Raw genomic sequence first — 19,527 nt, 5'->3', positions numbered from 1 at the left:
AGGCCCTGGAGCAGGCCTGTTTCTTTGCGAGTTCAGTTGCTCCCTTTTGTGAAGCCCCTTTCCAAATCGGGGTGCTCATGATCGGGAGCTGGTCTGTGGGGGGACCTGGGGCTCCCCCAGCCCTGAGAGTCCCCGGCCAGGGCCGTTCCCTTTCTGAAGACCCTCAGAGTGACTGCCGGGGCGGGAGGGTCCTCACCTGCCGCAGCCCCCTGTCCTGCACTCCCCTGCCACTGTTCCTGATTCTCCGGGTGTTCCCCCCCCCCCCATTTCTCTCTGCCCCTCCCCTGCCGGGGCCTGCAGGAGTTCAGCAACAGCGAGCTGCACTTCAGCGAGAAATGGTTCCATGGCAAGCTCGGCGGGGGCCGCGACGGGCGCCAGATCGCGGAGAAGCTGCTGCACGATTACTGCACCGAGACGGGTGGCAAGGACGGCACCTTCCTGGTGCGGGAGAGCGAGACCTTCGTGGGCGACTACACGCTCTCCTTCTGGTAGGCCGCGTGCAAGGAGGACGCGCCGCACTCGGAAGCCGGGCGCGAGCCGGGGTGGCCGCCCCGGCGGGGTCCTCAGCCCTTCCTTCTTCACGCCCTGAGCTTGTGAGCATGAAATGAGGCGTGGCGTGCCCAGAAGGAAGCAGAGCGATCGGGACCCGAAAGGTCACTGGGTGCGCACGCGAGGGAGAGAACCCCTGTGCCACGGGGCATGGGGCGTGTGGAAGAGGGTTGCTGGAAGTATGTACGAGGCGCTCCCGCATTGCCTGGAAGGACCTCTCGAAGTGTCGGAAGCGTTTTCTGGTATTAACTGTCTGGGCATCATACCTGCCCTTAGGCACAGATTCAGACAACCCTTTGACCAAGAGAGGAACTTGCGAGTGCAGGTGGCTGGTCCAGACAGGCCGGCCTGAGATCCAGCCGGGGGGGGGGGCGGTGGGGGCGGCATTGATGGGAAGCCCGGGGCAGCCCCGGAACGACACGGAGGGGCTTGGCCGCCCGCCTCGTCACCCACCCGCTCCCGCCCCCCTGCAGGCGCTCCGGCCGCGTGCAGCACTGCCGCATCCACTCGCGCCAGGAGGCCGGGGCCACCAAGTTCTACCTGACGGACAACCTGGTGTTCGACAGCCTGTACAGCCTCATCTGCCACTACCGGGAGGTGCCGCTGCGCTGCAACGAGTTTGAGATGCGGCTGACGGACCCCGTGCCCCAGCCCAACGCGCACGAGAGCAAAGAGTGAGCGCCCTCCCCGCCCGTGCCCCCTCGCTTGCCCACCCAGCGTGCCGACGGGCTGCCCTGAGCGCTGGCGTGTCGAGGAGGAGGAGGTCTGGGGGAGTGAAAACAGGCGCAGGAAGACCCGGCGAGTGAGGTTGGCGGAGCGTGCCCGAGCCGGCCTGGCTCCTGGGTGCAGGGGGCTCTCTGCGCCGGGGCTTCCGCCCCTGAACCTCTCTGCTGAAGCAAAAGTCAGTCCTGCTATGAGGTGTGCAAAGGCATTGCTGGCCCCGCTTCGCGCGTCTCAGAGGAAGGGCCTGGGGGCTACGAAAGGATATTGTTGGGCAGGAGAAGGGGCAGGAAAAGGCAGGAAAGCCGTCCAGGGGCTGAAGCGACCCCCCCCACATCCCGGGGAGAAGGCGTGGCAGCTGGCGCTGTGCAGCTCAGGGAAAGGCGAGAGGTGATCGAGGCGTCGAAAATCGTGCCTGGGGTGGAGCGTGTCCCAGCTGGGGCTCGTCGCGGAGTCCTTGTGGGCCTGGCTGAGCAGAACGGGGCCCGGATGGACATGTGTCTGATCGGGCGTGGACCTTCGGGTGTTCCGGGGTCTTGCAGGTGGTGGCCCCATCCAGGGACTGTGCCTGCACCTCTGGGCAGGGTTAGAGCACCCCCTTCCCTCGCCAGACTCCCCCAGCACTGCGCCGGCCGTGCAAATGACGGGGGCGCTAACGGAGATGTCCCTTCCCTCCCGGCCAGGTGGTACCACGCCAGCCTGACGCGCCTGCAGGCCGAGCACATGCTGATGAGGGTGCCCCGGGACGGAGCCTTCCTTGTGCGCAAACGCAGCGAGCCCAACTCCTTCGCCATCTCCTTCCGGTGGGCCCCCTCGGCATCCTCGGGGCTGGGGGCGGCGTGGGAGGGATAGGGGGCCCCGTGGAGTGATTGCCCCAGGGAAGCGGAGATCAGGGGAGCGTTCAGTGCCCGTGCCGGCTCGCTCCCGGATTGCGGTGCCTGCCCCCTTTCCCCTTCTGAATGCCCTGGCCCCGTGAGGCTGAAGGGGCAGCATGGCTGCCGCCCGAGGCCCCAGCTGTGCCCCGGGGCCTCTCTAAGGGACGTGGGTGAGCACAGCCACTCGGCCCTCCCCTCGCAGGGTTGTGCCGCGCGACTTGACGCCGACCTCCGGAAGGCTGGGCCTGGGGTGGGGCGGCAAGTCTGGGGCTGCGGGGGAGTCCCTCGGAAGGAGCCACCGGCGCCCCACCCGCCTCACCTGCATGTGTGGGTGCCGCTCCCCGGGAGGCGGCGCAAGGCCCTGCTGCGGAGCCGCTCCCGTGGGCAGGGGCCCCTGCGGTGGCCTAACGCTGCCTTTCTCTCCCGCCGCCACGCCGGGCTCTGTGGCTCGGGGCCCACCCGGCGCGCTGCAGGGCCGAGGGCAAGATCAAGCACTGCCGCATTCAGCAGGAGGGGCGGCTTTTCATGCTGGGCAGCTCGGCGGAGTTCGAGAGCCTGCTGGACCTGGTGGGCTACTACGAGAAGCACCCGCTGTACCGCAAGATGAAGCTGCGCTACCCCATCAACGAGGAGGCCCTGGAGAAGATGGGCACCACGGTGAGCCGCTGCGCCGAGCCTCCCCGAAGGCCGGCGTCGCACTGGCCGGCGCACTCTGCCCGGGAAGGCGTTGCTCTTGCGCTCCCTGAATTTTCCTTCCACGCGGTGGGAATGGCCTCCGCTGACGGCCGCCCCTAGCCGCCTTCACGCACGCCTGCCTGTACCTGCCGCTAGGAGAGGGCGGCTGTGGGGAAGGTGAGCGGGGGGTGAGGCCGGGCCCTCTCCTGCCTTCATGCGAGGCAGAGCGGGGACTTCCAGGCACGCACCGGCCTCTGGGCGAGGCCCCCGGGCGTTTGAGGGGCAGAACGCCCGGGTAGGCCCGCCTGCGCTCCTTCCTCGGCCGGCTGCCGCCCTCCCCTCACGCAAGCCCCTTGGAGCTGGGGCCGCTCCCTCTCCGGCATCGCTCTCCGAAGCGCCACGCACGGGAAGGAGCGCGCTTGGAGCAGGGCCTCCACCCGGCCCTTCCTTGTCCGCTTTGTCTCGCTGGCTGCAGAGGGTAAAGCTGCGTTGCCAAGAGGCCGCTGCGTGCAGCGGCACCTCTGCCCGGCTCGAAAGAGCGCCGTCTGGGAGATGGGCACCCCTCCCCTCCTGCCACCTGTCCCGTCGTGCCGCCCGCACCTTCGCCCCTTCCGAGGGAGGGCGAAGAGGAACTGGAGGGGCTCCTGGCTGCCCGTGGGCCGCAGCCCCGTGCGTCCTTAGGCAGGAGTTGCCCCGCTGAACGCCGTGGGCCGGTCTTCAGAGAAACAGGCCCGGGGGCATGCTGTTAACAGGTCTCATCCTCCTCGCAGGAACTGGACTACGGGGCGCTGTACGAGGTGCGGACGCCCCACTTCTACGTCGAAGCCAACAAGATGCCGATGGCGAGGGTAAGGGTAAGGGAAGGCGGCCGGCGGGACGCTCGCGGCGCTCGCCTCCGTCTGTTCTGAGGAGGCCTCCTTCACGCCTTCGCGTTAGCACAATTAAAATAAACTAAGAGGCACTGACAGAAGCAACAGGTCGAACCAGAAAAGTGGAAGGGAAACAGCCGCTTGCGTTGCTTCTTGGATCAAGACTCACAGGACGCCTTTCGCAGCAGCCTTTCAGCCTGGACGTTTTTGTCCTTTAAAAAGCACAAGCACGTGACTAGTCCCTGTGAGATGATAATCCTGGAACGGATAAATATTATGGGGAGCAGAAACCCGTTCCCTGAGCATAACTTAAGCATTGTAAGTGATAAGCTGGAGTGGAGCAGGGAGACCCCCAAATGAGGAGGGCTCGCTCCACCGAGTCCCTTCTTCGTTTCCTCAGGAAGCTTCAGGACCCTGGTGGAGCGGATCCCTCACGTGGTCATCCCACAAGTGGGCCGGTCAGGCAGGTCTCGCAGTGGTCAGTAGAAATGAGACTTCAGGAGCCTCCCGGTTCCTTGGTCCGCCCTTGTAATTAGCTTTCCTTGCAGCGTATCCCAACCGCCTCTCCTGCTCATCTCCGTCCTTGGAAGAATTAGCACTCCAGGTCCTTGTGCAACCGGTGCAGCAGGGACAGGAGAGCGAGCTGAGCTGAGCTGCAGGATGCTCAGTCTGCAGGCCAGGCTCCCGTGACACAACATTTCGGGGGCATCACTCCAGCTCATCTCTGCCTTTGCAGTGCACAGTGAAGGCCCTGTATGACTACAAGGCCCAGCGGGAAGACGAGCTCTCCTTCTGCAAGCAGGCCATTATTCACAACGTCGACAAGCAGGACGGAGGATGGTGAGTCCGCGGAATTCGGAAGGAAGCCTCCCCTCGGCAGCCGCAAAAGCTCGGCAAATTTCCGCGTTGGGAGCAAGCTCTGCCCAGCAGGGCCTGCAGCGTGGCCAGGTCAGGTGAGAAACCGCGGGGACTGCTCCCTGCCTGGGAACAGGACGAGGAAGGCGCATACGGGACTGGCGGGGACGAGGAAGCGGGACAAGACCGCTCGGTGAGCCTGGTGTCCGAGCCTTGACCACGGAGTTCCCCTGGGAGAACGAAAACCCTTGCGAGCCAGATTAAGCGTTCTTCTTTGAAGGAGATCAGGAGCATGACCGCCCGGAGAAGGGCCTTCTCTGCGGTGGCACCCTGATTATGCAATACACTCCCCTGTGAGGTTCCCCTGGCACTTTATTCTTTTCAGCGCCAGGCCTAAACCTTTTTATTTTCCCAGTATTTTAAGCTTTAAATGGTTATTTTAATTGGTTCTATAGAAGATGATGCTGTGCTGTGCTTTGCTTTGTTGGAAGCCCATCCTGAGTCTTTGGGTAAGAGGACGGTATAGAAAAGCTTTAACTGAGTAAATAAAGAAGCTGCCGCGTGAGTGCAGCCGGGGCTTCGCTGTTCCACCCGCCGGCCTCTCCCTTCTTTGACCAGACCCGTCGTGGCACGGACTCCTGCCGTGCAGGGAAGGCCAGGGGAGCCAGCCCGGTGCCTCCCCCGAGGAACGCCGCTTCCCCCACAGGGTGTTCTCCTGGAGCCACGTTGTCACCCCTTGACAGCGCCTTTCCCGTTCTCCCACCCGACGGTCCCCGCCCTGCGCGCCGTTTCGGCCCCCAAGAGCCCCCCAGGCCACTGCACTTGCCTTGATCCTGTCACCCCTTCCAGGTGGCGTGGAGACTACGGGGGCAAGAAGCAGCTCTGGTTCCCCGCCAACTATGTGGAGGAGATCATGAACTCGGCACCCGAACAGGATGAGGCCGTAAGTTCACCTCTGCCTTCCCTCCAGCGCCAGGGAAGGGGGCAGCCCAGCCCTCCCCTCCCCTCCCACCAACCCAAATTTCTCATTTTAAATCCTCGTCCTGTGCATCACTTGGGTCATAACTCTGCGGTTTTGACACGATCCGCTGGCTGCCATTTTCACTGGTGGGCCTGCGGAGAATCCTCTGCCGTGTGGCGAAGTTGCTGCAACTCGGCTGCCGACTTGACCTTTCTGGTTCAGGGTGCCGTGTATTTGCTACCATGCACGTGAGACCGTGAAATGTTTTGTGCTTGGGGAGGGAGAACCTGCAACGGTTCAAATTGTCTGTGTGTGAGCCAGGGCTGCCAAGAGGGCTCAGGAACCATTGCATGACAATGCCTGGTTATCGAAAGGTCTTCTCCCAAATGCTAGCCCAGAAGATTCTGTAGGCTGCTAGTCCTCAAGATACGCCTTGGATTTATTGAAATCCAATAATGTGAGTGAATATCGCTCTTTTGAACTGAAAGGAAATGTGTCATTTTGAAAAGAACGATTCAGAAATCCTCTGGCTGTGGAGTCCCCACAGAAGTACCTGGGAAAAGTTTCACTCGTGTTGCAGCGTCCTTTATCCAAATCTTCTAGCTGTCAAAAGGGTGCAGAAACCCTCATTCCAGACCTGAGCAGCAGCCCATTTCAGCCCCCGGCTGTCTCCCAAAGCTACCCCTTCTCCTTCCCCTTCCCCTTCCCCTTCCCCTGAGGTTTTCCAGCTCTGCCCGGAACTCCCAGCTCCCCAGTGTAACCAAGGCAGGTTGCGCTGCGGAGAAGCCGCTTCCACTGGGCGCCGAAGGGGCCACGGCAGGCAGCCGGCTGTGTGGGTGAACGGCAGCGGATGGCAGAAGGGGCTTCCTGCGGGCAGAATAGGGCTTGCCATCCCCACGAAGGCAATTAGGGCGGGGGACATGGCGATCCCTGTTCTGCGATGCTGTTCCGCAAGGCTAATGAATGTCTTGATTAACTTGTACTCTCCTGGAACCTCCATTTAGCACTTTGATTGCTTAAATCGATTAACCAGTTAACATTTCTCGCCTGTCCCTGTTCAATCGCTTTTATGCCCATTGATTGCTGTGGAGTCATTAATGTTAAGTAAATGCAGAACAGCTCCTTCTGCATTTGGGGGATGCAACAGGAGAACCCAAAGGTGCTACAGATCCCCCGACCCGCGTGCTCCCGGTCCCTCACTAGGTCACCTCGCCTCTTTCCTTTCCTCCAGACGCGTTGCACCAGCTTTTCTCTCTCCCTCTTCCCCCCCTCTCTTTCTCTCTGTCTTCCAGTCGGTGGAAAACAGCCCGCTGGGCAACTTCCTGAAAGGATTCATTGATGTCCCCTCCTGCCACGTGGGTGAGTCCTTGCGAGAACTGCTCTGGAGGTGGAGGGGGTCCTCTTGGGCATGGACCGCGGCCCACGCTCGCTTGCTGAGCATCCCCTGCCAAACCTGAATCCTCTGTGTGGAGCTCACGTGCATGTGAGTCATAAAATGCAAGAGAGCCATTTGAAAAACCACAGGGAAAAGCCAATTTATTTAAAAAACAGCAGCCGGGAAAGAAATAGTGCAACAAACACGAATCAAGAATAAGTCCAGCAGGAAAGGAGAAATAACAGCGTGGAGATCTCCAGGCACTCCCAACATGGCTGGACTCCCAGTGCAGCCGCCCCGCTCAGCCGGCTGCCCAGCTGCCTCCCAGCTGGGAGCGCCCACCACCTCCTGATGGCCAGCCAGCATTTGGCTTCCTGTCACGTGAGCCCATCGTTCCGTGTCCTGCTCTCTGGCGTTCTGCCGTCGTCATTCTTTGAAACTCGGATGGCCCCATGCGCGCAAAAACCGGAACGGCCAAGCCAACCCCACGGCTGGGACGGAGGTTTCCTGATGAGAACGCTGCATGGGAAAAAGGGGCAGATTGTGCAGGCATCGCCGGGAGAGCGTGGGCAGAGAGTCACGTCCCCCGGGCTACTTCTGTGCTGCGACGCGGTGGGGGGGGCTGCGGGCAGACCGGAGCGCAGATTCTGCGCGGGGTTCTTGCAGAGAATGCTGTGGTGGATGAACCTTGCTCGATCCAGCAAAGCACTTTTGCAGGAGTGCCCCCGCAGAGGCGCCGCCTTCGTGGGCCCGGGAGTGGCAGGCGGTGCCACGGCTCCCTGCTTGCCGCATCCGCTCCCCCGAATTAGGACGAGGGGCTGCCTGGCCGTAACAGGGTTCCCCAGCTGGGGATTCTAGTGGTCGTGAGGATGGAGCCCGGAAAAGTCCCGCTCGGTGTTCGGAAAAGTGCACCCATCCACAGCAAGAGGCGAGGGGATACGGGGCACGCAGGATGGAACCAGGATCGGGCTCGGTTGCCCCGGAAGTCTTGGAAGTGGAGCATAAGGGCAAGGCCCAAAAGTGTCTGAGAAACATTTGCTCAGCGTCCAGAAGTGCTTCTATACAGAAGCCAGAAAACATCCATCCAGGAGGTTGTCCGAATCAAAAAACCACATTCTAGGAATACTACCTAAAATAAAAACGAGCGCTTCCCACTTTATAAATGCCTCCAGTCATTTTCCCAAGGAACTGCCCCTCCCCTGAACGAAATGCACGTGAGAACAAGAAGGTTGCCCCTGGACAGCCCCTCCCCACCCCGGGGGCTCGAAAGACCTTCCAGAGGGGAGAGGTGGGAGGGAACTCCGTGCAGGCAGCAGCGCCTGCTGAAACCGCGGCTCCTGCGCCCCGCTCCGAGGGGCTCTGGGGTGGCCCTCCTCCGTGGAGGGGAAGAGCCGCAGCCCAGGCCGAGCCCACCGTGCCAGCCGCCCCTGCTCCCTGGCCAGCCCCCAACCCGGTGAGCAGGAGCGGCTGGGTGGCCGCGCTGGGAGCCTCGTCCAGTAAAGCTGCCCTCTGGTGTCCTTGTAGTTATCGCCAAAGACGGGAGGAGCTCCAAACCATTTGTCTTCACCATCCATTCCCAGCAGATGACCCACCCATCCCAGTCGCTGGACGTCGCCACTGACACCCAGGAGGAGCTCCATGACTGGGTGGCCAAAATCCGGGAGGCCACGCAGAACGCGGACGCCAGGGTGAGTCCCAAGCCGGGTCGGGGCTCCTCATGGGGTCTCCGGAGGGGCAGGGAAGGAAGACGGGAGGGGCGGGAAAGCAGCGGGAGGATCCGAGGATCCGTGGAAATGGGATTCAACGGAAGCCGCTCTTTGGAGAAGGCTTGCTGAGCAGTGGGATCTCCTCCGGAGCGCGTGTGCTGCAGAGAGGGGGGCTGTCCCAGCGGCTTCCTACGTGGCTTACCGGGAGGGTGGGCATGGGCAGCGCGCCCAGCCAGGGACACCTGTGGATTGCCCTACCCTGCACTGCCTTTCGCAGCCTGGGCGCAGGCTCAGTTATGCGTCTGCGCGTGAGCCGATGCGTCGCTTCCGGCCTGCCCACCTGCTTGGCTCGGATGATCAGGCATGTGGCAGCGAGCAAACTGCCTGGCTCTCCGTGGAAGAAGCAGCAATACGGAGGATCTATGAGTAATTCCCCAGACGGGGGGAGGTGGAATTTCTAGGCTGAGCGTGTGCAGAGCGTGTCTCCGCATGTGTGTGAGAGAGAGAGAGGGGCTGGGAGTTCTCGAGGTCACTCCGACTTTTGCCCCGGTGCAGATGCAGGAGGGCAAGATCATGGAGCGGAGAAAGAAGATCGCCCTGGAGCTGTCCGAGCTGGTGGTCTACTGCCGCCCGGTGCCCTTCGACGAGGAGAGTGAGTCCCGCCGGCCCTGCAAACCAGAGGGGGCCTCCGCAGTCTGAAACGCTTCGGGGCGCCATCCGAGGGAGCGCCCCTGCCACAGGGCCTCCAGCTCTCCCGCCGGGGCTCCCTGCCTCGTCCCGGTCGTGGGAGCCGTGCCTTTACGGGAATTTATAGGGGAGGGGTGGCGTCCACAAGGGGTGCCACTGCCTTGCGTTGCACGAGCTGAGCGGGGCCACGGGGAGGGAGCATTTCATTCACGGGGTCGCCACACAGCGGAGTGCCTGGGCAACCCATTTATGGGGCACCCCAAGCTTGGCTGTGGCACCCCAAGCACTGGCTTCGTTCTGGCCCCAAGTTCAGACCAGGCTTTTTCCCAAGCTTCGGGGTCTTAATGGGAGCAGTGGCTAGTGGCCATTTCCCCGTGTTGCGGTTCGGGGTCACACTGAACTGGCTTCATGCCCGCCCCCTGCCCTGGGGCCTGCTGGCATGGGTCCGGCCAGGAGCAATCGAGGGCCAGTCCTGCCTCGCCCTGGACCCCCGGCTCTGGGCCCTCGCGGGACGCGCGCTGCTCAGCTGGAGATGGATATGGGGGGGCGCCCTGCCCTGCTTAGCTTCGGCAGAGCGGTGGCCCCGGGGACTGCCGAGCCGTCGGCCTGGCTCGGGCCCCCGCGTGTGAGGGCCCAGGGGAGGCCCGGTCTGCGCCCGCTCCCTCCGTGCCCCCGGCGCTGTGCAGCTCTGCCCTTGGTCCCGTGGTCATCTGCCCCGAGCACCAAGCCCGGCCGCCTGTCCCCCCAGAGATCGGCACGGAGAAGGCGTGCTACCGCGACATGTCCTCCTTCCCCGAGACCAAGGCCGAGAAGTACGCCAACCGCAGCAAGGGCAAGCGGTTCCTGCAGTACAACCGCCGGCAGCTGAGCCGCATCTACCCCAAGGGGCAGCGCCTGGACTCCTCCAACTACGACCCGCTGCCCATGTGGATCTGTGGCAGCCAGCTGGTCGCCCTGAACTTCCAGACGCCTGGTAAGCCGCCCGGCCCTCCTCTCGGGCGGCGGGGGCACTCACGCGCCTTCGAGGGAGGGGTCCCGTGACCGGCCTGGCTGGACTGGCCGCAGGGTGGCCGGCAGGGCGCACTTCCGACGGGGCCGGCCGTCTCGGGCAGCAGGGACGTCCCTTGGCAAGCTGAGGGCGGTGAATGGGAAGGCCTTGACCTGGCGCTGAGAAGCATTTGATGTCGACGCCAGGCGGGCCTCTCTGGGGAGCGCGTTCCATAATGCATCGCTTAGACGTTAAAATGCTGAGAGAAGAAAAAGGGTTTGCATGGTGTCGGAACATGTACGGTGTTGGTGCCAGGCGTATTTCTCAGGGGAGCAAATTCCATAAACAGGGTGCTGGCACGAAAAAGGCCCTTCCCTTTTACATCCTTTAAGGGCGGCTCCCAGAGCAGGACCTCCGCAGGTGGTCTTGAGCGGATCTTGCCCGCCATGCCCAGTTAACCGGCCTGCGCCAGAGGTTGTGCACTCGCTGTGCGCATGCATGCGCAGGCACGCGGCTCGCTCTCGTGTAGGTCGGTTTGGATTAGCTCAGAGGAATGATCTCCTCACGAGCAACCCAGCCACCTGTCCCCCGCTGCAAAAGGTTGAGGCCCCCGGCCTCGAGGCACGGGCAGGTAAGTATCCTTGGGCTCTTGCGCTTCCAGACAAGCCGATGCAGCTGAACCAGTCGCTGTTCACGCTGGGCGGGCACAGTGGATACGTCCTGCAGCCCGACATCATGCGAGACGACCTTTTCGACCCCTTCGACAAGAATAGCCTGAAGCACGTGGAGCCCATCACCGTGCAGCTGCAGGCGAGTGATCTTGGGGTGCCCCGGGGGACCAGAGGCCGCCGTGGCCCGTGCCCTTTTCCCGCCCAGGGACCCCGCGGTGTCCTTGGCGAGCCCTAGTCCAGCGCAGCCTTCCTCCCCGCAGATCCTCGGGGCCCGACACCTCCCCAAGAACGGCCGCAGCATCGTCTGCCCCTTCGTGGAGGTCGAGGTCTGTGGCTCGGAGTTCGACAACAGCAAAAGCAAGACGGATGTCGTAGGTGAGCGCCCGGTGCGTCCCCGAGCAGGAGACGTCTCCTCCTCCCTCGTCAAGCAAGGCCCCCTCCTCTCAACAACCGTCCCCCAGCGCACGGGACTCCCTCTGCCCGGTCGCCCCCCCAGTCGCCACGGGCTGCCGGTTTCCATGCTTTGTACTTCCCCAAATAAGATGTCAGTCGTTCGTCTTCCAGGCGACCCTTCCTGGGAGGTGGGTGCTGTGGGTGGGCGAAAGGAAGGGGGGCACCAGCCACCCACACTGCCAACGCGGGGGGCCTTGTGCCCCGCCCGGGGTCCGTCTGGGCCGGTTCCGCGGCACGCGCCTATCGGCACGCTGGTCCACGGGAAATTGGGCCTTCCAGAACACTCCCGGGAAGCACACTGCACAAGACCTCCTGGTCGCCCGCGGCTTCCTGGCGTGCTGCCCACCCTGCCTGCAACGTGCTGTGGCACAGGGGCGCCTCTGTCCTTTGGGCAGGGGTTGGGGCTCTCTCGGCCGAGGCAGCCGGGGCCGAAGGGGAGAGGCAGACAAAGGCCTTGGTCTCGCCGTTGCCCCCTGCATTTGGGTCGCACCGCTTCAGCCCGCGGGCCGTGGCTCCCGTGTGGTTCCCCTCCCCAAAAAAATAATTGATAGCCCCCAGAACGGAAAACTCGCCTCCCGGGGAGAGTTCTGGCCGAGCCGCCCGTGTGCCGCGGGCAGGGGGGCTTCTTCCGCCGAGGAGCAGCGTGGCCCTGAAGCGCTACGGCCGAGACGCACGTGGGCCGCCGCACGCGCCCGGGCAGGGGAAGGAGTCTTCGTGCGCCGGTGCCCCCTGCAGCTCGCCCGGGAGCCTCGCCCCCTGGAGAGCCCCCCCTTCGGCCTTGCCTGCGGGGCAGCCGGCCACCCCGGCTTGACTCGCCCTCCTGCCCGCTCTCCCCACAGCCGACAACGGCCTCAGCCCGGTCTGGCTCAACAAGCAGTTTGTCTTTGACATCAACAACCCCGAGTTTGCCTTCCTGCGCTTTGTGGTCTACGAGGAGGACATGTTCAGTGACCCCAACTTCTTGGCCCAGGCCACCTTCCCCGTCAAGGGCCTCAAGACAGGTATGGGCCACGCCCCTCCCCACAAACCCACCCTGGCCGATTGCCCTCCCGGGCACGGGGGGGGGGGGCACGGCGAGGAGAACGGGGCTGGTGGGTGCTCTCTCCTTCGGCCCCCTTGGCCGACGGTGCGTGGAAGTGGCAGAGACGATCCGTGGTGCGGGGGGTCCTTTTTGGGTGACCCACCTTGCTGTCCGATCGGTCGCCATCGGAGGGAGAGGAGTAAACTCGACGGGCCCTCGGCTGATCCCGGGAGGCAGCGGTGCTGTTTAGTGCTCCCACCAAGTTCCTTCTGGGGGGTCGCAGGAGAGCTGCTGGCCAGCCTCGTGTCTGTCTGTCCCAGTGGCCAGCCAGCGCCTCAGGAAGCCAGTGGGCAGGACGGACCCTCCAAGATGTCCCACCCATGGCAGCTCCTGCACATCCAAGGCTGCCGCTTCCTTCAGGAAGCCGACCCCCCTCCTATCTTCTGTGATCGTTGAATAGCCCCCGTGCCAGGAGAGATTCTGGTGGAAACCCCTCTTGGGACCAAGATTCAGTTGGGATGCCAGGAAGCACTTCCTGACAGTCAGGACCCCGAGGGCATGGAAGGGGCTTCCACGGGAGGTGGTTGAGGCCCCATCGGTGCGGGTGTCCAAGGACAGGCTGGACGTGCACATGGTGGGCATGTTGTGAGCGGAGCCGGCTGGAGCCGGGGTCAGACTAGATGGCCCGGGAGGGCCCGCCCGACTCGTGCTCTCTCTGTGCTTCCACTCTGTGGCTTGCCTGCTTGCACCACCTCTGCTTTCTGTTATTTAAACAGCTGCCATGTGTAAGAGGCCCCACCTCTTCTCACCTGCTCTTCATGGTGATTCCCATAAATGAGCAAGTTTAACAACTGTAATAACTTGTGAGCAGGCTTAATGAAAGTGCTCTAGGTAGCCAGGTGTCCGGGACTGAGAGGCCCCTCAGGCCCTCGCTGCTGTTCAGCGTCCCGACGGAGGGGGCGTGGGCTCTGCCTTCCCTCAAGCGAAAGTTCCTCTCCCGCCCGCAGGTTACAGGTCGGTGCCCCTGAAGAACAGCTACAGCGAGGACCTTGAGCTGGCTTCTCTGCTGCTGCACATCGAAATCGTGAATGCCAAGGTAGGGACGTGCCCGCGGAGTCCAGCACCCGCCACTCTCTGCTGAAAGACGATCGCAATCGTTCTCCCAAAAACCAGTTTCTTCCATTAGGCTCCATGTTGCCCCAGAAAGTAAGGTCAGCTTGGCATCGCTTTCGCCCCTCGTTCTTTCTTTTTTTCTTTTTCCGATTTATATCCTGCCTTTTTCCTGCAAAGGGCTCAAGGCAGCTTACATCTCCTCCTCCATCTTGTCCCCACAACAACACCCCTGTGAGGCAGGTTGGGCTGAGAGTCTGTGACTGGCCCAGTCACCCAGTGGGCTCCATGGCTGAGCGGGGACTGGAACCCGGATCGCCTGAGTCCTAGTCCCGCGCTCTTCACCACGACGCCACACCGGCTCTCAGTGTTCTCCCTCTCTCTCTCAGCTTGCTCGTCACCCCTCCTGCCCTCCTCGCGCTTTGGGTGAACTAAGCTGTTCTCCTTGCTGGGACAGCCTCCCGGCAGATTCAGCCCATCGCCTGTTTCAGGTGCTCCGTCAGTCAGGCAGCCAAATGCGCTCTGATCCCAACCCGTTTGCTTTGGTGCTGAACGTGGGAATAGGATCGGCAGCCTACGCAGTGCCGTGTCCGTAACGTGAGCAGCTTGAACTACGAGTGCCTGCTTCTGCCAACAGAGACGGTCCGAAAGAGGGGCCGGGGGAAGAAGCCTCGTGGTCGGGGGTTGCGCGGGGCCGCCCGCCCTCACCACACGGTGAACAATGCATTGCGAGAGCATCGCTTAGAAAGCCGCTGGAGAAGCTGGAAGCGAGCACAGGCTTCTGCACCCCCACCCATGCGTCTCTTCTACGTGTCGCAGGAAGAAGACGACGAGAACCTGTACTCCTCCATCCAGCAGCTGCGTGACCGGGCCAGCGAGCTCTCGAACCAGGTGTCCAGCTTCGAGCACAACAACAATTGTGACTTGCGCTATCAGCAGCGGCTGGACGAACTGCGGGCGGCGCAGGAGCGGCTCATGGAACTGACGGAAGTGCGCAACCGGAAGTGAGTGGAGCCGATGGGCTTCTGTCAGCCTGGAAGAAGCGTCCCGCCCCCGGAGGCCCTCCAGCCCTGGGCTTAGCCAGTCCCCCCCTCGTTTCTAAGCAGACTGGAAGAAGCTTCTCCTCTTTGTTGGAGACGCACCAGACACCACCCAAAACACAAGAGGGGCTGCAGTATGAAAACGCAGCCAGGTTCGGATAACGGGAGCCGTGCGTTCTTTGGTGGCATGTGCTCTGGCGCCTGCCCTGCTGAACAATCCAGGTGAAAGCACAGGTTCAGCTCTGGATTGTTCTTCTTCCAACATCCGCAATCCCCAGCTTGCTCGTCGTGCTGAACAACCCAAGATCCCTGGGCTGCCGCAGCGGGAGAAGGGGAGCAGCTGGGAGCCAGCGAGCCGGCTCAGTTTTGCTTTGTTAAACAAGTGTGGGTTACTCTGTTGCCCGGGCTGGGTGGGCATCGCTTGCACCCCGTTCTGCTGCAAACGTGCCTTTAGCTGCTGCGGGGAGGGCTCGGGGTGGTTGCTGCTCTCCATAGCCTAAAGCCTGTTTCTCCCCAACGTAGGCTGATGGAGAAGAAGAAACGAGACCGGCAGCTGGCCAACAAGCGCAACTGAAGCGAGGTGCGCGCTTCCGCGTGCCTCCAATTCGGGGGAGCCTGGCGTGGCTTCCCTCCTCTCCCCACCACACCCGACGGAGGCCTTGGATTCTGCCTGCTGCTGAGACTGCACCCGGGTCCCGGCTGCCGGCCCAGCTGCCACCGCGGTGGTGGGGCAGGGGTGGGCAGCTGAGGTGACGGCAGCAGGGTGCTGTGCCGCAGTGCTGGGAAGCAGGAGCCCGGTGCGTCCCTGGCCGTTCCCCCGCTGTGCGAGCAGCCTGGGATGATGGCCGTGCGGTTCCCACAGGCCCCGCTGCACACCTCCGCTGCGAACCGTGTCATGGGAAAGTTTTGTCGCGCTCCGTTTTAGTCCACTGCATTGACCTTCCTCGTGGGTGGAAGAGGCAGCCCTCTCTGCTTTTTACCTGAATTGCCCCCCTCCCCTGGCTGCACCTCCAGCTGGTGCCAGCGCCTTGAGTGCTCCTTCGGAGAGTCTTCTCCCGCCTGGCCTGCAAGAGCTGGTGGGGAAGAGGCCAAGCACCTGGCAGCTGGCGTGCACGGGTCTGCGCGAGGACAGCCGAGCGAGGAAGGTCCGCCGGGTGGCCAGCACACACGAGGCAGCTGAGTGGGAGCGAGAATCACGAGGCTGAAGAGGCCCAGGGTGAAGGCACCACATTCCTTGGAGGAAAGCAGAACCCCAGTCCGCTCTGCCAGACACATCTTCCTGCGTCCAGCAGCACCGCTCTGTCCTTTCCCTCTTTTAGCACAAGTTCTGAAGCAGCTGCCCAAACCCTCGGCCACCTGCCCCAACGGCTGATCCGGCTGAGTGGGCAGTGGGGCTTGCTTATTTATTTATTTATTGTAGAGATGTCTCCTCCCCCACAGCTGCCTTTCCTAAGACAACATTTCCCTATAGATCATGCGCTCAGGGTGTTGGGGAGTCAGGCGTCTCACAGCCACAGGAAGAGGGGTTGATTTAAGGTAGTGGCCACATTCCCAGTGCCACCGCTGTGAGGACCAGAACCATAAATCCCGGTGTTCCCTCTCAGTTTGAAAGGCTTGCTTTTTACCAGCATCTTCTAAAGATAGAAGGGTAGGGAAGTGCAAAATTCCTGCGAAGAGAGATGTCCCACTGAAACACTTGGCTAGAAACCAAACTGATGCTCTGTTGGCGGAGCCTCGAAGGGGACCACTGAGGCTGCGGCAGCCCAAGACAGGACTTTTCTCCAATGCGGTCAAGACTCCCTTAGCTTTGGAATTCTGCAGTGTTTCCCATGAAAAAGCCCTCCTCTTGCTTCACCTCTCATCGTGGTGGCCACTCAGAATGGAAACTCGGCAGTCACGACCTTTGAGAGAAGTCATTTTCTGGCAAGGAAACAGCAGCTGGTGAGATGGCAGAAGCATCACCAGAGCTGGGAGTCACCTGTGGGTTAATGTTCCGGTGGGTCACACGGGGCTGCCCTGCGGCCAGAAAAGATGCCACCAGGCCCAGTGAGGTCCAGGCGCCAAGATAAGGACAGGTGAAGGGCAGGACACCCCTTAACTGCGCATTTTTCCATTCCAAAGCTGCGCAATGTCAGCAGATCACACATTCCCCATTTGGGCTAACAAGCCGTCCAGCCATGCAAGCAGGACCGGCAAGGCCCTGGCTGCCTTGCTTTGGCACCCTGGGCGCTTTCCCTCTCCTCCCTTCCTTGCCTTCACCTCAACAGAACTTGCTCTGTATTCTCGTGTTGCTACTTAGAAAGAGGCCTTTCTTGTTACACAAGTCCCTCCATCAAAGGAAGGGTGTCTCTGGCTCCAACCCAATCAATTTCACATTTTGAGAATCGGTTGCAGAGGCAGCATTCAGAACCATGCAGCTTAGCCAGTTTTAAAATCTCTGAAGGGATCCGTGGCCCTGAGTAGGCTACCCAGCCGAAGCATCCAAGTTTTATCTGGTGCCTTCTTTTTCCCCCAACTCCTTGCAGTAGAATCAGGTTTGTAAGAGAGTCAGTTTTAGGAAAAGCCTTCTATCTTGCACCCCGATTGCATCATTTGGATGGCTTCCAAACAAAGCAAGACGCTGGGAGAAATTTGGTACAGTGGGACTGAAATAGAGGCGACTCCAGCACTGGCCCAGCGGAACGCAAAGCACCAGGACGGACCTCCAGCTGCGGGGAAAACCGGTGCTGGCTTCAGGGGAGTGCAACCTCGGCAGCAACGGGGAGGCCTGTGGAAGCGACGAGGCGGCCTCCTTGTGCTGCCAGCAGTGAGCGAGAAGAGCGGCCCGCTTCCGGACACAAGCGTCTGCAGAGGGGTCAAGGCCCATGTGTGCAAACAGCAAAGCGGTCCGAAGTGGCAGCCGGCCTTAACGGAAGGCAGCATTAAAGGGCTCCATTTGTGCCAGTGATGTTTGCACAGGAAACGTTCCAGGAAAGGTGCGGTCAGGTGAGGAAAGAATCGCTGCACTGAGCAAAGCAGGAATTGCAGACTGGGGCCGGGAAGAAGCGAGAATGATTTCGAAGCAGGCGCTTTTGCCCTCCTGAGCAAATCCCTTCTAGCAAACCAGGAGAAAAACGGAGCAAGGAGGAGGGCACTCTGCTCGCTGTTGTGAGGCACACCACACAAACTGAGAGGTGGCAGTTTTAAAGGGCAACATTTAGTACCTCCAGGGACTATGCAAAACCAAACGACCGTGAAGTGTTGGGAACATGTGAGTTGGAAAGAGGAAAAGGGCCAGGGAAGAAGCCGAAATGCCTGCCTTCACCCTTTCCAGAAGCCGGTGGCAGAGTCACCGAGAAACAGCCCTTACTATGTGGTGGTAAACTTTGCAGCCACAAATGCAGAGACGTGAGTGGGTTAAAATCTCACCTGCCACTATTGGGAAAAAAGGCCCATTGCTGATGCAGAAATAAGCTTTGGAGTCCTGGGAAAACCTCCGCAGCGAAAGAGGCCGAAAGGCCCTTGCGCAAACACGAAGACTCCACACAATGCCTTATCCCCTCCCGCGGAGCTCAGTGTTTCGGATGCCACCCAAGTGGATATGCAGATCCTCATTCGGGCATCGGCAGTGCCACCCCTGACCGTTTACAATCACTCACAGAGGCCTACGCAAAGCTGCGCAGCTACATCCCGGGGAGCCGAGAGCCGCTGCGATGGTGGCGGGGAGGGGGATCCCATCACTGGAGAGCTGCAGCCTCACTGGGCCGTTCTTGCAGCGAGCGCTGCCTCTTCTCCATGGGGCCCGTGGCGGAAGTAGAGCTGCCGCTAGCCAGCACCTGCCCACACAAAAGACGCTTTCCGGTTACAGCTCTGCAGACCCCTGCAGCTTTGAAGCGAGCGGGACTGAAACTGGCCACGATGGGCCTTGAAGTCATTCCTTCAGCCACGCCCCCAAAGCAAGTGGGAGGTCCACCCCGCCCCTTTATGACCACCACTGAAAGACAACTGCCCGGAAGAGGTCTCTGGGGTGGAAGGCCGGGGCATGGTGCCTGGGCTGGGCCGGGCGCTTTGCCGCCAGCCAGGACGGAGACCGAGTCCTGCCTCAGCCTCGCTAAAGGGGCACCTTCTGTTTCTGGGTAACCCCGATGACGCGCTCTGCTCGTTTCCAGCACACCGCCAGTGACTTTGATTTGCGTCTCTGCATCTGAGCGGAGGCACAAGTGAGCGGCTCCCTCGCGGAGATGCCTGCGGAGCCATGAACTGCAGTCGCCCCCATCCCTGCGTTGCGCCTGGGCATCGCCTTGCTCGTCGGCACAGGCAGGTCGAACGCTACCTTGGCCGGGGAGGGAAGCCTCGGAAAGCGGTTGACCTGCTGGCAGGAGGCACACCTGCCGGGAGGTTGAGAGCGTGCCACTCCTGTTCGGGACCCGGGCTGAGCAGAAAAGAGTTCAGGGAGGGAGGGAGGAGGGGTGGCTGTGGGTGTACAGCAGGGGAGATCCGTCCAGGGAGAACTTCAGAAGCACAAGCAAGTCGGCAGGTGCACCAGCTCTGTTGCAAGGAGATCAGGTCCCCCCTCCAGTGCCGTCCTGGAGAGGGACCCACATATACTTTGTATGAAAATAAATCTATTTAGCCAGTATTTATACATGAAACTGTTTGCCTGCAGTTCTGTTTTGGGTTTGGGGTGGGGGTCCTGCCCCGAGCAATTCCACTTCCGTCGCACTGCCGTGATTGACAGAACTGTCCTGCTCCCGCCCGCTCACCTGCAGCTCCGCAGCCACCAGGTGTGGCTGCTGATGCACTTTGCGTCTCACGGCCAGTGCCTGCCTCCGGGATGTGGGTCTGCCTGTGGTGTTCTGGGCTCCAGCTGCACAGGCTTGGTATATTCTGCCCTCGTGTGCCTTTGTCCGCACACTGAATGCAGCATAGTAGAAATGGCCCTTGGCATGTGCCATAACATCCCATCTTCCGCCTTCCCTGGCATGATGGTCTT

The 19,527-nt window shown here is 61.7% G+C and overlaps 1 protein-coding gene across 2 annotated transcripts in view; it reads left to right on the top strand.

Moving 5' to 3' along the window:
* The window catches only part of LOC123035300 (1-phosphatidylinositol 4,5-bisphosphate phosphodiesterase gamma-1-like), a 56,165-nt gene extending 36,979 nt beyond the window's left edge, over window positions 1-19,186 (top strand). The window contains exons 16-32 of one of the 2 annotated variants that reach the window (XM_044453331.1): window positions 301-488; window positions 1,023-1,223; window positions 1,953-2,072; window positions 2,618-2,801; window positions 3,590-3,667; window positions 4,425-4,528; window positions 5,393-5,486; window positions 6,797-6,863; window positions 8,404-8,567; window positions 9,141-9,237; window positions 10,021-10,245; window positions 10,922-11,070; window positions 11,192-11,306; window positions 12,224-12,385; window positions 13,413-13,501; window positions 14,335-14,519; window positions 15,078-19,186. In XM_044453331.1, coding sequence (XP_044309266.1) covers window positions 301-488; window positions 1,023-1,223; window positions 1,953-2,072; window positions 2,618-2,801; window positions 3,590-3,667; window positions 4,425-4,528; window positions 5,393-5,486; window positions 6,797-6,863; window positions 8,404-8,567; window positions 9,141-9,237; window positions 10,021-10,245; window positions 10,922-11,070; window positions 11,192-11,306; window positions 12,224-12,385; window positions 13,413-13,501; window positions 14,335-14,519; window positions 15,078-15,129 — 2,274 coding nt within the window. In that variant the 3' untranslated portion in view covers window positions 15,130-19,186. Of the gene's footprint in view, window positions 1-300; window positions 489-1,022; window positions 1,224-1,952; window positions 2,073-2,617; window positions 2,802-3,589; window positions 3,668-4,424; window positions 4,529-5,392; window positions 5,487-6,796; window positions 6,864-8,403; window positions 8,568-9,140; window positions 9,238-10,020; window positions 10,246-10,921; window positions 11,071-11,191; window positions 11,318-12,223; window positions 12,386-13,412; window positions 13,502-14,334; window positions 14,520-15,077 lie in introns of those variants that run through there. The other variant, XR_006416913.1, reaches the window with a different exon arrangement.
* Window positions 19,187-19,527: the final 341 nt, after the last annotated feature.

Source organism: Varanus komodoensis, unplaced genomic scaffold (assembly GCF_004798865.1).
Source record: "Varanus komodoensis strain SLA01 unplaced genomic scaffold, ASM479886v1 scaffold78, whole genome shotgun sequence".
NCBI classification, from domain to species: domain Eukaryota; kingdom Metazoa; phylum Chordata; class Lepidosauria; order Squamata; family Varanidae; genus Varanus; species Varanus komodoensis.
The sequence above is the reverse complement of the archived record's forward strand: the minus strand, read 5'-3'. Positions and strand labels throughout refer to the sequence as shown.